Here is a 16,152-nt window from a genome sequence, read left to right on the forward strand (position 1 = left end):
GGCGCCTGCGGACCATGATGGATGGAGCTGCGCCCTTCGATCTAACCTAACCTCGAATTTACGGTCATTTCCTACATAAATCAAAGAACACCGACTCGCAAGATTTATTCCTTCTTGTGGTCAATTTCACAATGCAATGTTATCTTTACCTGCTCTATTGACGCGGTTTTTTTCAATCGGTGAAACTAATTTTGAAAGATTTGTGACTTACTTTCGATTGCGAATATTTTTTTGGCTATTGTCAGAAACACTTTCGGTGGTTTTGTAGTTCTGCAACTTTCGGTTTTGTTTACAATATTTGTGCACTTTTTTCCTATGGCTAACAAACTCTCTTTTTTGTAGAGTATGGTTTTGTAGTTTTCAGTCTCGTAACCTTTATATTTTTGTGTGTCTTATAGACACTAACATAGGCATTAGGCACTAACATAATTATTTTAAACGAAGTTCTAATAAGCATTTATTAGCAAAATCGGTTCTCATTGCCATTGAATTAATGACGTGTAAATACACAGTTTAGCTAGATATATTTTTCCTAACAGATCCATGGACTGCTTACTTACGCTTTATGTCGTTCCCTATAGAGAACATAATCCAAACTTAGCTCTAATAACTGAAAATAAACCTCTATCATTAGCAGTAATGACAGCGTATTATGGTGAATATTTCAGACGTTTAGTTAGAGAGAACGATCGAATTCGTATCACGCGATGTCTGACACATGCCTAGTAACTGTTGTCTGTGCTATTTCTAATGCAAATCGATAGAGTTACCACGGTCAGTTCCACTTTAAGTGAAGGGTAACTATATAGAGTCTGCTCATAAAACTAAAAAATCGTACAGTAAGTTTAATACACAACAACAAATTAAACACAGAAGCTTTTTACAGTAATAAATAATACCGACATGCATTATATTGTGTCGAAGGGCCTGCTTTTTAATTCATCTCCAATAATTGAGACAGTGTGCAGAAATAATTCGGCATTGTATCAAACGGTGAGACGGAATGATCGATTGAGTGTTCGTTTTAATTTCGATTGAGGCAATAAGGCCGAGGGTGTGGCTGCAGGAATAATTTGTTTCCTGTCCCTTGACTTAATACCTTCGGATACATTCAGCCGGCAAAAAATATCTTCCTCTGATACGTCGATGTACGTTGGATCTTTTTCTACATCTTGATTTTTATAAAACAATGAAGTATCTATCTAGGTATAACTGACAACAAACAAACTAAAACTAAAAGCTATGCTAGGTACTCATAGTAGTCTCCGAAACGCTAATCAATAACTGTTCGAGACAGCGCGACACATCTCCGGATATCTCCGTATAGACACAAGGAAGAGCAAACGAAGGCGTCTCTCGTCACTTAACAAAATCAGTCAAAACTTTAAATTCAATATCTAAGTTTAGACGCGTCGTGGAAGTGAGTTTATGAGCTCAGCCGCCGCTGTTGTGAGTGCTGATGAGACTTTAATACGGCATCTGTGCAGTGTTCGTGATACATGTTGCCGGGACGAGGGATGATATGCCAATTTATTGAGCAGCTTAATATGCGCAAGGCTTTTTTTGCGCTCCAAGAATATGTTTTTATTTTTCAGAGATATTTTCATAACCTATGCTTGCTTAAAATGCCAACTAAGTATAATCATAAATAAGACAAGTGCAATATATCTCTACACAAATGAAAATATTTCCACTTAGAAACTCCACGTAGGTACTAGGCTCGCAGAGGCCGACAGAGTTAGCTCGAAGTTGCATAGGAAGTGCGGCAGTGGCTGCACAGCGGTCGATAGCGACCTCGACTGACAGTGATGGATCACCGCTACCGGAGGCGGCGATGACGCGCCGGTTCACGGCCGGTGCGCCGCGACACACAGACACCAACTTTGCATTTTTATATTGTGTTGTGACGACTGGAAGTTTCGATCTAAAATCGATTGGTACGCTGTTTTAGCCCTAGAGTTTCCTTTTACAAATATGGTTAAATGAAACGATGTGTAAAGTTCAATTGTTTGTCTGTACAACCTAGGCACCGAGTTTTTTTAAAAATTTCTACAGTAATACATGACGTATTATAATTCTCTCAGTAGATAGAACGTTTCAAGAAGTAGGTATGTCTTCTCTTAAATTGCGCAGATACATATATACTTAAGTATAATTAGAAGCAGAATGTGATGTGAGGTAGCAACTGCTGGTAATAAGCTGGCGCGCGCCGCGGGGGGTGCCACCGGCGCGGCGGCTCTCGACAAGTGCTCATCGTGTTCGTGTAAGATGATATAAATATGAAAATATAATCAAGGACACGCTTCTAACATGTAATTTGCAACTTTGAAAATGAATGGATAATCAATAACAATAATAAAGAAAAAAATGCGCAAAATCTTCTTACTACTTAGTACTGTCTATTTTATATGGCATGTCTGTTTTAGGTTAGCCAATTTGGTTTCTAACAATTTCATATTTTTTTATTAACATAAAATGATCTGATTCCACTATAGTCCTCAAATTATTATAAAAGAAAATATATTTTTGCGAAAAAGATTCGCAATTTTTATCCCCCATTGATCACCTCATTTGTCTACAACTTTTGTAACAGCATAAAGAGGAGATGACCCCAAATTTGTCATCAGAACAATACGCGGTGCACAGAACAATGCCTCGGCACATGATCCATCATCATACGTCACGAGGGAATGACGTCACCAGGTGACTGGAGGTACAAGAATTACAACCTATTAATACGTCACATTTGCTGGCTCAAGATGATCGAAGACGATCTTTGAGGCCCTGGGAGCAAATGTTTTATATGCTACGAAGTTTTTAAGACTTTTTTAAGACAAGTTGGTGCAGTTCGCAGAACCCAACGGGTTAAAGACAGATATTTTTTCTCTTCTCATATCATATTGACCTCTTTTCCTATTCGGTATGTTATGTTAATTTGTCTCGAACGGCCTGCGATCTGTTGTCGTGTCATGAACACTGAGTAGTCGTGGTGTATTATGTACTCCGAAGATATAAGATAAGAATAGTTGAGGATATTTTATTTAATAGTGCGTCCATTACTGAAATCATCAACCGAAGCAGCTACTACATTACTACTATATAACGTATTCTCTAGTACGAGGTCTATGAATAGTAACTGAACCATTGAAAGCATCGAATAATCTTACGAAAGCTCTGTGTGAAAGCATAAAAGTGCTCGTTTTGACGAACGATTAATAAGTTATTGCAGAAAATCACTGAAACACAAGGAGCGTTATGTTTGTCAAAATACTCGTATGACGACGTCTCATAGCTTTGTCAAATACATATTTTGTGCTTGTTCCCATTTGATATTCATTTCGGTACTCGTGACCGGCATAACAAAAACTGAGTCGTGAGAATCTAATTTCAGAATAGAGTCTTTGTTAAGTATGAGACATAAAGAAAATTCGATATAGTCCGTATCTGTCAGCATGTAAATATGCTCTAAAATGTTCTCACTTATAATTTGTGTTCACGGAGCATGTCGAGGCTCCGTTGTAGCCGTGGCCCGCTGCCTCGGCTAATGCCACACACACACACACACACACATATACTTACACACTGGCACATGTTGCCACACCCACTAACCCAAAGCAACTCGTCGTACCGCACAATTCAATATATTTCGGAATAATTTGATGTTCATTAAAGAAACTCCGGGACCGTGAACCAGAACACAATGGCTGAATGGCCATTTGTTGGTGCCGTTGAAAGGCACAACTGAAGTAGTTACTCACGCGGCAGTTAGGCGCACTTACGAAACGAAACGTCGCCGCGTGATTGAGGAGCTGTTCTGTTATTTGTGGCCAATTTACGATCGTATGGCGCGATAAACCCCATTTTTACACTGGAAATTGGCATAACTAAGTTCTCAGTAATGTTTTATGGCCATTCGAATTCGAGACGATAATTTGGCATATCACGACTGCTGTAATAGAGGTAAAACAGTTAAGCTTGCGTGACTCACCTTGCTGGCTGTTCTTCCGGGTGGTCTTTTTCTCCTTCATCCAGGGGTACTCGGGCACGTTGAGCGAGGAGGCGGGCGAGGGCAGGTCGGGCGCGTAGCCGGGCGGCGTGTGCTGCGGGCTGAGCTCGGCGCCCAGCTGCGGCAGCGCCGTCATGAACTCCGCCATGGAGGGCTGGCTGTTGATGAAGCCGGTCTCCGTGCAGGGGTCAAGCATGTGCGGCGCGCCGGCCGCCGTCACCGCCGCCAGCCAGAACCCGTTCCCGCCGTGATCCATGCGCGCCAGCTCGCCCTCCGGCGTGCCGCGGCTCTTCAGCCCGAACTCCTCGTCCATGTCATCGCGCACCATGCCCCGCGGCTTGCGCCCGATGGCGGGGAACTCCTCGCATTTGATCTTCCTGGCCAGCGGGTTGGCGTCCAGCGGCAGCGCCGTGTTGCAGATCTCCTGCATGGCGGCACTCCGAGCGGGTCACTCGCGGCTCCAGGTGCTTCTCCGTTTTGCCGCATGCGATAACATTTTATGTTGCACTCCTATTTAGCTTTGCATTGCACTGGAGCCCGATGTTTTTGTCATGACATATCTGAAAGCAATCGTTAATATTAGCACGGTATATTAAAAGTTAAAAGACTTGCATTCTGCCGTTCAGGGAGGAATGTGTTTAGGTTGGAAGATATTGGCGTCGATAGTGAAGTAATTGGAGGATAGGGGGTTGTAATGACCTCGTGTCCCGGAACAAATTGAGAGGCGCTAAATTAAACGTAGCGGGCGGCGGCGGCGGAGCGGGCGGCTCGCGGTTATTCGGCCATTACTCGCGGCCGTCGACATTACAGCGGCTTTGCGAATAATTTCAGCGCTAAGTGTGGCTTGATGAACCACGCGTAATGAATGCCTCAAATTGTTTATTGTAATTCACCAACGTTTATGAAGTGCGGTACGTGACATGAAGGCTACAACAATGAAGCCATTATAATTGTCATGAAACTGACTAAACAACAAAGTGATGAAATTACGTATTCAAATGGCTGCTTGTAATTTGCAACACTCGCCATGTCACTTCCTCTTAATTGAATACGAGTATATGACCGATATTATTGTATTTTGTACGTACATAATACCTCATCATACCTAATAATATAGTTTTTATGGTAGTACTTAAGTGGAATAACACAATAGAATGACAGTTTACCAAGAATATTTACTTCATAGGGAGGATTACGTTTCAGGAAGAATTAAAGTACCTAAGTGCCGTAGTAAAAAAATATTAATTAGACAGCGTACTTATTAAACATATTGCTGAGCCACTGGGATGAATGAGGAAGGCCGAGGACAGAGTATTGTGGCGCACCTTGGCCCTGGAGCAGAGGAAAATTAAGGTGAAAAAACGAGGTCCATTTAGGTCACTAGGCACCTATTTATTTTACATTTATTATTTAAAACTTTTGAGGATAAAAAATATTTACTGTATTCGATAATTTATCTATTCTAATAATTAAGGTGAAATACGTTTGGACTATGAATGATTGACAAGTGGGTCGTGGAGGCGTTTAGCACGTCGCCCCTGTCGGAAGCGGCGCGGGTGCATCGCATCAGCGTTATATCCGCGACTGTTGGCTGCCTGACCCCAGCCACCGCGTGACGACATGCAGAATACACCCTATCCTCTACGGTATAAACTCTAAAATACCCGCAAAGTACCGGACGGCTCGAAGCTTTCGCGCGCGCTGAATGTCAATTAAAATTCAAACCGCGTTTGAAATACGATTTTTTCCACAGGAATTTGCGGCGCGCCCGGCAGAAATGGCGGGAACGTTCTTTTTTGTTTTATTTATTTTTTTGAAAATGGAACGGCTGGCGGTTAAACCTATTTTAATGTGTATGGGTTGCGCTGTGCTTTGAATTAAAAATTCGTCGTGTTGGGGTGAGCGTGAACTGTGGACGTTTTAAATATTTCCTTGTGAGATTTTGTGAAAATGTATTTGGTTCGTTTTCCTCGATAAGCATTAGACACGTAGGAAGTTGTAACTGTCGAGGGTGCCTCTCCCCTGGTTGTTTCAAATCAAAGTGCCGCAGGTTTTACGCTGCGTTTCACTTTTCCCGGTTTCCTCAAGGGGTGCTTCTTAAAAACACATAAAAGGAGCACACAGCCTACTTACGAATTTGTTTATGGCACAGTTTCGGTAACCGTAAGAGAAAATAAAAATAATAAGGATAAAATGTAGGCAGAGTCACAGATATTTATAACAAAGTTTTGTTGTGTTGTTGATGATCATGAGAATAAATCAATATTTAGTCCTCTTGTATTTTGTGCATCCTATAGGCAGTCAGTGATTGATTCTTAACCGGTGTTACTATATAGCTCTTGTATACCTATTCAGCCTCATGTATCAGACCCTAAGCTCAGCGATACGAAATACACAATAATTATGTAAAATACAGGCTGAAACAACGGCCGGGACATCTGCGTGTGTACAAACTAGTGGTTAGGGCCCAATTTGCCGCTCGCGACCATTTGCGTCTTCTGGGAACCGAGTGGCGTGCGGCGCCGCCCACCGCGGGCTGAACCTCGCTACGTAGCTACATTGTGTACACGCAAATATATACTATAGTACCTAATTACATTTGAGTTTTAAATAACTTTTTTAGTTTGTGCTGGATTTGAGATAGTGTTTGGTGTTTCTGTAAGAACTTCATCGCTGGTGAGCTATGCCGCTGAAAGTCAAGCAATGTAATTTGTAAAAACATGATTTTTAATAAATAAGCACTTAGAGTCATGAAATTTGTTAAGTATAGAAAAATCTATATTGGTATTCAATTACATTTTAAAAATCAATTCGACACCGCAATTTAAGTCATAAAAAACTCAGGCTGTATTTAAATTTAGGCCTAAGTCTTCACATTAATATTACTTGTTATATTTTGTTTGTGATAAATAGGTAGTGTTAGATGATGCAAGTCTGAGTGTCGGACAAATCGCTTATCTGCATTGAGAGTGGCGGAATGACGGACATGACGCAAGTGGACAAGTGATGTAACAACTGTATGAACTGATGAGTCCAATGTAGGACATCATATCACGCAATTTACTATTATTACTAAGAATAAGAGGGCAATAGGCTTACAGCAGAGCCTGTTTAATAGATCACATGCGAAAGATTCGAACAAATACGTGGGTGGTCTGAAAAGTTTCCGACCTAACATAGATACAAGATTTTTTTTCTTAAAATTTATTTTTATTCTTCTACATAGCCTGTAAAACAGTAATTAGGCGGCGCCAAAACACGGATTTATTGCGCCTAAACTGCGCCAACAGAGCATTGGAAATGTTCATTCGAACACGTCGTTGGTCGTACCTTAGCAAACGCGGCAGCCAACGCGCGGACAGCCTTCTCATGCCTAAATCTTGATTTAATATGTGATAAACACGTTTTCTGGACATTTTCATTGCCTCTGCTATCTCTCTCACTTTAATTCGGCGGTCGTCTAACACCATTAGAAGAACTTTAGCGATGTTATCGTCAGTAGTTACAGTTTTTGGACGTCCCGAACGTTCATCATCTCCGAAGCTCTTACGGCCACTTTTAAATTCGGCTGCCCAAAATTTTACAGTGGTAAATGACGGTGAAGAGTCCCCGTACACAGAATCTAACTCATCTTTGATTTGCGTAGGGGTATTCCCTTTCAAAAACCAATATTTTAAGACAGCTCGATACTCGATTTTTTTAATTTTCATAGAAATGCTCACATCGACTCACTCAAACGACTGTAAAATAAAAACCACGCGTCAAAAATGGCTGAAATTATGAAGTGTTGCTGTCAAAAGATGCACAGTTACATTCCTTGTCTTTAATTGATGTGTGCTGCCATCTTCACGTTGAGGTCGGAAACTTTTCAGACCACCTACGTAAATATCAAAAGATTTTTTGGTACGTAAGCAGGTACAAAGTCAATTTAACTCACTCTTGATTTCAAAACTAGAGATATTTATTTTCCTCATGACATGATATCTCCATTCAAATTAATCAATGTACCCAAATTCCTATCCATATGTATATTTTATTGAATTGCACTGTCCTTACATCCAAGACCCGATAAATTTTATGTATACTTAACTAACAAATAGAGCATCTACAACTCCTCAGCTTTCATTGTACCCACAAAGTTGAAACGCTGCAACAATACATGATCGTGATAGCATCAACGGTTTGTACTCAGAGTAATTACTAGCTATTAGTGCAGCCACATGCAACTCACAAGAATGCTTACATCACTCTGTGTCTAGTTAAACATGTAAAACTGAACAGCTCAAAACGGCACTTTACTTTTATACATCGCTCCTTGGTTCACTTTGTTCAGCTGTTCATCGAATTGATCACTCTCTATTGTACACACCTTTTTGAGTATTTATTTGATTAAAAAAGCCTGTTCTAAGAAAAATGTCTACTCAATTTATTTATTTGTACCTACGAAAATACATAAATTGTAACATAAATCAAAATCCTACTAACATTATAAACGCGAAAGTTTGGGAGTGGGCCATACTCACATACATACTTGTTTGGTACTCATTCACGGGAAAACAACTGTGGCCATTTTCAACACATTTGTTGTGTATTTCCTGTTGATTTCTCACAAGTTTTTTTAAGGTGAAGCGCAGCCCTTTCAAAGTTCTATATTAAAATTTATTACAATGATGTAGGCCGAACTGTAATTGATTTTTTACAACCTGTACCGTAAACTGATTTAAAAAATGAACAGCTAAAGATACACTCGCGATCAATGAAAAAGTTCCACTGAAAATAGCACCAAATTCTCTCAAACGGAAATGACTCCGTCTGCAATATTGAAGTACAGTCAGCTGCATAAGTAGCTATATACAGGGTGATTGGTAAGTCGATGTATTCCTTTAAATGGGTTGTAGTTGAAGCCATTTCCAGTCGATTGAACCCCATAATGTATGATCCGAAAGTCAACCATTTCTGAGTTATTTAAGTTTTAAGTTTTTTAAGAATTTTGCCAAAATTTATGTTTAAAAGCAAAATATTTAAAAAAATAACGATTTTTTAAATACTTTTTTTATTGTTTTGCATTGATGACACCTTAGTAAACTAATCATAATCATTAAATGCGCAATATTTAACTTAATTTAGACATAGTGCTTCAAAATAGTTGAAACGTTAAGAAAATGTTAAGAAAGGTGAAAACAAAAAAGCTAAATTAAAAAATAATTTTATCTGACAATTTTTCAGTCACTACAGCTTTAAAACATAATCAATTTATAAGCTTTAAAATGACATATTCCAATCTAAAATCGATTAAGGTATGACCAAGATATAGCCAAAACAACCGCATAGGCGGACAAATCTCAGTAGGGAAACAACCAAGATTTTGTTCTAATTTTAAGGTAAAAAGTATTGTAACTGGACTTATCCGAACCTTTTTTTGATTTGTTTACTAATTATTGTATTCCAATAGTGCGGTTCCTCAAATGCACAGATCTAGGACAAGGTTGCTTCAACCGAAATAATGTTTGTCCGATAACACGGTTAGTCGATTGTAATTTTCAATTATGATTGGTAAAACAAAATAATTCTTCACAACCCCGTTCCACAAAACTCTGTTCGACGACGGTTAATTCGCCGAAACCATGATTGGTCTACTGGCTGGCTACTACACGTGACAATTGACTGTTTGACAATGATTGATTTAAATTGAACGTGTTCAAACACTGTGTCAAATATTTCAGCGAAAAGTCTTATAGGAGATGTAATTTGGTAGTCAAACAATTTGACAAACTGGGCAGTCGAAAAAGCATTCTATCGTTGAACCTATCGTCATCGAAAAGTACCTTCGGCTAACCGTGTTATCGGACAAGCATTATTTCGGTGAAGCAACCTTGTAGTCGATCTGTGCCATTGAGGAACCGCGCTATCGAAGAACAATAATTAGCAAACGGTTTGGAGCTCTACAAAGTCCAGTTATAAGACATTTCACCTTAAAATTTAAACAAAATCTTGTTCGTTTCCCTACTGAGATTTGTTCACCTATGCGGTTGTTTTGGCTATATCTTGGTCATACCTTAATCGATTTTAGATTGGAATATGTCATTTTAAAGCTTATAAATTGATTATGTTTTTAAGCTGTAGTGCCTGAAAAATTGTCAGATAAAATTCTTTTTTAAATTAGCTTTTTTGTTTTCATCTTTCGTAACATTTTCTTAATGTTTCATCTATTTTGAAGCACTGTGTCTAAATTAAGTAAAATATTGAGCAATTAATGATTATGATTAGTTGACTAAGGTGTCACCAATGCAAAACAATAAAAAAAGTATTTAAAAAATCGTTAGTTTTTTAAATATTTTGCTTTTAAACATAAATTTCGGCAAAATTCTTAAAAAAACTTAAAACTTAAATAACTCAGAAATGGTTGACTTTCGGATTATGATTATTCGGACTTTCTCATTATGGGGTTCAATCGACTGAAAATGCCTTCAACTACAACCCATTTAAAGGAATACATCGACTTTCCAATCACCCTGTATATATACTTTTGTACCTTATCAAACTCACAAACTCCACTTCATTCAAATATTGTCAGTTTGTTATGTAGCTAGTTTGACAAGGAACAAAAGTGTATAGCGACGTTGACCGTTCATTTAACAGCGCATCAGAATTTAGAATATTACCAATTATAAACGTAAATATGTTGATCAAATTGTGAATTAAATGTTGTCATTTGGTGTCGAAATGTTGTACAAAACTTTTTCATTGCCTTTGAGTGTATTTTAGTATCAGCTGTAGAGATGTGCCGAGTCGCGTTCCCAGGCCCGTTTCACCCCGGCTCACCCCGCGGCCGATCCATCAAGATTCGCGACAACCCGCACTCTGATTTACTTCACTACCCCAACACTTTTACTCACTTTTTATGACGTATTATTTGCCGTTATGACGTTGGCACTAATTTTTGTTGGAAATAATATCTCTGTATGAAAAATATGAAGCATGAGTAGACTTTGGATTTATTTACCATGTTTTGGTAATTTATTCAGGTTCTTAGAGCAAAATAAACAAAATCAAATAAATTTCAAAGATTTCCTGATCAAGATAAAAAATAATACCTACTTATCTTTCTACAGATACGGCAAAATAGTAGCTTGAGTGTGTAAATAAAATTATATATGAATATAGTGAGGAAAATTTCAGAAAAGTAACAAAAAATCTTTTAAATTACTGTGTGTTGGTCAGTTTGTATATGTTTTCCCACATTTTAGTTATTAGGTATAGGTTTGGATGCGGTATCCACATATATGAAAACACGATAAGGTTCTCTAGAAGTTTTGGTCTAACAGAATAGGCTTTGCTTAATCTAAACTTTGCGTAACCATCACAAACTAAAAATACAGATATTTTAATTTGAATTTTGGGTTATGGGTTACTGTAGCCTAGGGCATGCAATACCGCAATACCGGTATTCGTAATACCGGTATTAGGGTCAAGATTCACGCTTTTTTCAATACCGGTATTGAAAGTTAATACCGGTATTGAAGTAATACCGGAATTGGACTTTTTAGGCTATAATAAAGCGATTAAGATATAGAATTCCTATGTACTGTGGAAGCGCACTTGTTTCCAACCGTTTGATGCAGTTTTCGGCCGCTTGATACTACTGTTGTCCATGCGTAAACGGACACTGGATGTAAAAATAATAATTTATTGTAAAATTTAAACTCTAATACTCAATTCTCGTAAAAATCTATTACAAAATACTGAATTTCTGCTTTTTCTCGTTTTATTTTGGCCTATACGACCTTTAATCACAATATATGCCATTTATTACAAGGAAATCTAATATCGGTATTAATACCGGGATCCCGGTATTGAGTTGCAATACCGGAACTCAATACCGGTATTGAAAATAGTTCCGGTATTGCATGCCCTATGTAGCCTCTATTGGTAACAAATACAAATACAAAATACAAATATGACAGACCAGCACTGATTTCAGAATTATGAAACATTGTAAATAGGTATATTATTGACGTTTACTTCGCAAATACCCAAAAAGCAAGGGTTATAAGTACAGGGACGTCAAACACCGCCGAGTCCCTGACAGCCTCCCCAAATTGAGACGTTGATACGTGTAATGTAATGTTATGAGTCATGGAAGGGTTGCTCATCCCTGTTCTTGAACGTCTAAGTAGTGCTAATTATTTTGACACTGATGGAAGAAGAAAATGTAAGCCGGTGTTAGTTCTGCTTGGAGATTCGGTAAGAGATTAAAAAATTACAATCGCATCGCTGAATCTTATTTAAACAGAGTCCGAATAGGTATGGATATGAAAATTTCATGATAAGATGAAGCTGTTTCAGAAATATTTTGGCTGCATACGCTATTATTAATTTAAAAGAAGGCATATGAGCCACTGAGTATTTGCAACACCTTTTTTATAGAGACAATACTATTATGGAGATTATAATACATGCTAGGTACATCAATGTTAATGTTTAGTAGCAGTATCTTTTGATGAATTTACCTACTGCTGGGAATGGCTAGTTGTACTTTAGAATGACCACAAATGTAGCCCACATGTGTATTTGTATATGCCCAATGAATGATAAAGAAAACCAATGTTAAAATTGGAGTTACATCGTTACAGTTTCTACTAATTTAAAATAATAAGTAGGTACCTACTTAATTGTTTTTTTGAGCATATACATGAAAGATCTAGGTTGAAAGTATGTATGTCAGGTAGTCTGTTTCAGTTCTCATATTTACCTATGTTTAACTACTGAAATTATTATTTATAACGTTGTTATTTATGTGGTCTATACAGAAAGTGCAGTTACAGGCTAGAAAAACATATTAATTGTCCTTAAAAAAATATCTGTTATGATTATTATTTTGCCTTAGATTATTACGTATTCGTTACCTAAAATTATTACTATTATTAAATTCTTTATTGCACATAAATTAATTTGTACATAGGCGAACTTAATGCTAAAAGCATTCTCTTCCAGTTAACCTTGGGCGTTGTGGAGAAAATGATAGGTAGTGCGAAAGACAATGAGAACGTGAAGTAACACTGTGAAACTTGCTTACCTCTATATTCTTTAAATACAGGCTACAACGAAGGGTTGGCGTTTGGCAGCAGCCATGTACTGTATCGTACATGACGGCACATTGGGCGTTATGCAACGATACACGCGCGATGGGCGTGTCTCGGGCACAGCGTTTGCATATCATTCGATACTACATCCTTGGGACCGCCTTTGAAAAGTAATTAAAGTTTTGTAGGCCTATCATGCGATTTGACTGCTTTGTGAAGATTACATGATAGATGAAATGACGTTTATTGTTGTATTTTTACGTTTTATTTGGTTTTTTTTTAGATAAGTATTCATAGTAATATACACAGACCCATTTTCTGTCTATTAGCTCAAGGATCCCTTGATTTTCATTCCTCAACAATGTAAAATTTTACAGGGGTTACTCCTTTAACATTTTTGAAACATTTAGCCATACCTAATCGGGCCAACTTTCATATTCGCATAGTAGCCACAAGAACGCATTATACAGATGGTAGGAAGAAGTTTTTTTTAACATAGAGCCTTTTAAACGGGCGTTAGCGATTTACATGAAACGGTATTGCCTGAATTTAGCTGAATCAACATTGTATATTGTACCTAAGAAAATTTTCACTGTCTCTCTAACCTCAACCCAGTATGTTTTAGCACAATATAGATGCCCGAGTCTCGAACAACATAGCTAGGGCAGGTGCAGGCAAGCCTTTACGTTATATACGGACATGGCCGTGGGCGTGCCCCGCCCTGCCGCGGGGCGGGCCGGCGGCGGCCTATGTGGCCCTGGTACAACCTGGCTAGGACACGCTAAAGGACAAGAAATAAACTTTGGTGATACCATAGTATAATAACTAATACTTTGGTGTTCTTGCCCTTACTGCATCGAAATTGGTTTAGCTGTTAAAAAGATATGCGCTTGTTGATAATTGTTGTGCTGGGAAAATACTTACTGAATATTCGACAGGCAATCTTAATAGGCAAGGCTCTGTCATGTGGAATGTAAAGAAAGCAATGGGTTTCTGGTATCTACCTTTGTGTATACCTACATAGGTAGGTGGGTACCTATAGGAGATTGGTTAGTTAAATAATTTAGGAAGCCGAAGCAAACGATGCCATTATACAATTGTAACAGCACCATAGAGCAGCACTAGGTAGGAACATGATTTACAAAATCATAATTAAGATTTTCATAACCTATGCAAACCGTATTTACACTAGGTAGAAATATTGACATAATTATTAATTATTGATTGTAACGTCAAATAAGTACCTAAGTAATTAAGTTTTAACAGTTCCACTCACTTGCTTAATTCTGTAAAATATCACCATCACAAATTGTCAACAAGCACCAATAATACTAATCTAGTCATTATTAACAAACACCACGATCACTTCACTTTAAAAGTAGCACAAATTAATTTTTAAATTTTATTTATTTTTTGTTTCAATAATAAATGAAATCGTTCACATAGCCCTATTTTGTCATACGTCAAAATAAGCACCGATCGTATTCAAAGAGTCAGCAAAAAAATATTTATCTATAGAATTTGTTATCAGTACTATCGGAATGTCAGTGTAGCGTGGCGACTGTCAAATGTCTACTAAAGGAACCGTCACTGTTTGCTCGCCGCCATGCCCACTTCGCTGAGAACCTGAACATTCAAACGTCGTAAATATTTTACATATGAACTCTATTAGTATCTGTATCTCCTTTTCAGTAAGGTGCATTTTAGTGTAAATATCGCATGAGACTTACGTCAGTTAAAATGTAGAGCTCATTCTTCAAGCAAGATTTGCCGTGCTCTTCTAACACTGGCCACCGACAATTTTATGTCTCTTTTGTTAGGTTTTTCTTTAGTATATTTTAATTAATTTTACAATTATTAAATAGTGGATTTTAAATATAGAATCCTATCTATACAATGTTTTCTATGTAGGTTCATTTCTTACCGTAGAAAATCGAGCCAGAAAGTGATGTGACCGGGAAAAGTTTAGGTGGCACTCGACCAGCAGAGCATGCCATCCCGCTCACTCTCATGTTTCTTGTTTGTTTTACTTTGCGCTATTGGGCCAATAGCGTTTACGGAGCAACCCACCGTATGGCTCATGCACTATCGTTTAATTCTAGGCTCTATAACCGTATCATAAAGTCCATATTTAAAGTATTAAATTTAAAATTTTCAACGTTTGTCACGCAAGTGTTCCGATTTTAAATCAAGTGTAGGCGGGGCTCTCGTCGCAGAGCTTTTACATTGAAAAACAAAATGCCTTTAAAGAAAACCTGTTTTGAGAAACTTATGCCTTTTATAAACGAAAGAGTTGAGTGGAGTGTCCGAAGGGAGTTACGCCATTTCGTGTCTGGCGGTCGCGGCTCGAGGCACTCACTGAAATAAACTAAAAAAAGTTTAGTAACCGGCTTGTCGGCATTTTCCTTTTGTTACTCGATTTTTGTTTTGTGAACGGGACATTGCATGAGAAATGCAATGCAACAATATGGCGTCGCAGAAAATGTGTTTTGTATTGTACCCGTGGCATCACGTTTCATGGGGTTTACCACGTTCTACCTATTACATTTTGTAGCGTAATTAACCTCATATATGTAGGTACCCACGACATAATAGTATATCCTTCATCAGCCACACAAATAATCAAATCAACTTTTTTCTTACATTGAAACAGTAAGAAGGTGATGTATTTAAGGGGGTACCTGCCTCAGTGCCTCCACCCAGCTGATCGGTAGTTATGCTTCTTCCCGCGGCGTCGTCGCCCGCTGCAGTCATTAGGGCTTCTCGGTCAAGGCCAGGGGTCGTTGCGATGTACGATCATCACTTTACATGCCTATTTGTAGAATACGAAGGTGCTAATATTTTGCTTATGACTCTAAATTTAGACCTAAGGCTGTGTCTAAATACTCTAAATAGTCTAGGTACATTTGTGGTTTACGGAAGGACAACCACCGCTGCCTACAATAAATAAGTAGACCTCTAAATTGAACCTTTCGGTCCAAAGATTTTGATTGATAAAATAAAAACAGAGATATCCCAAACAATCTAATGAATAATTGAACTTACAGCAAAAAAAAACGTCAA

General features: G+C 38.1%; 1 protein-coding gene across 1 annotated transcript in view; it reads right to left on the bottom strand.

Annotated features, from left to right (window-relative positions):
- Window positions 1-14,647, bottom strand: part of LOC105384919 (homeotic protein proboscipedia) — a 47,366-nt gene extending 32,719 nt beyond the window's left edge. Inside the window, exons 1-2 of the mRNA XM_038119778.2 lie at window positions 14,366-14,647; window positions 3,989-4,566 (exon numbers count right to left, since the gene is read on the bottom strand). Coding sequence (XP_037975706.2) covers window positions 3,989-4,436 — 448 coding nt within the window. The 5' untranslated portion in view covers window positions 4,437-4,566; window positions 14,366-14,647. The remainder of the gene's footprint in view (window positions 1-3,988; window positions 4,567-14,365) is intronic.
- Window positions 14,648-16,152: the final 1,505 nt, after the last annotated feature.

This window comes from Plutella xylostella, chromosome 6 (assembly GCF_932276165.1).
Source record: "Plutella xylostella chromosome 6, ilPluXylo3.1, whole genome shotgun sequence".
Lineage (NCBI taxonomy): Eukaryota > Metazoa > Arthropoda > Insecta > Lepidoptera > Plutellidae > Plutella > Plutella xylostella.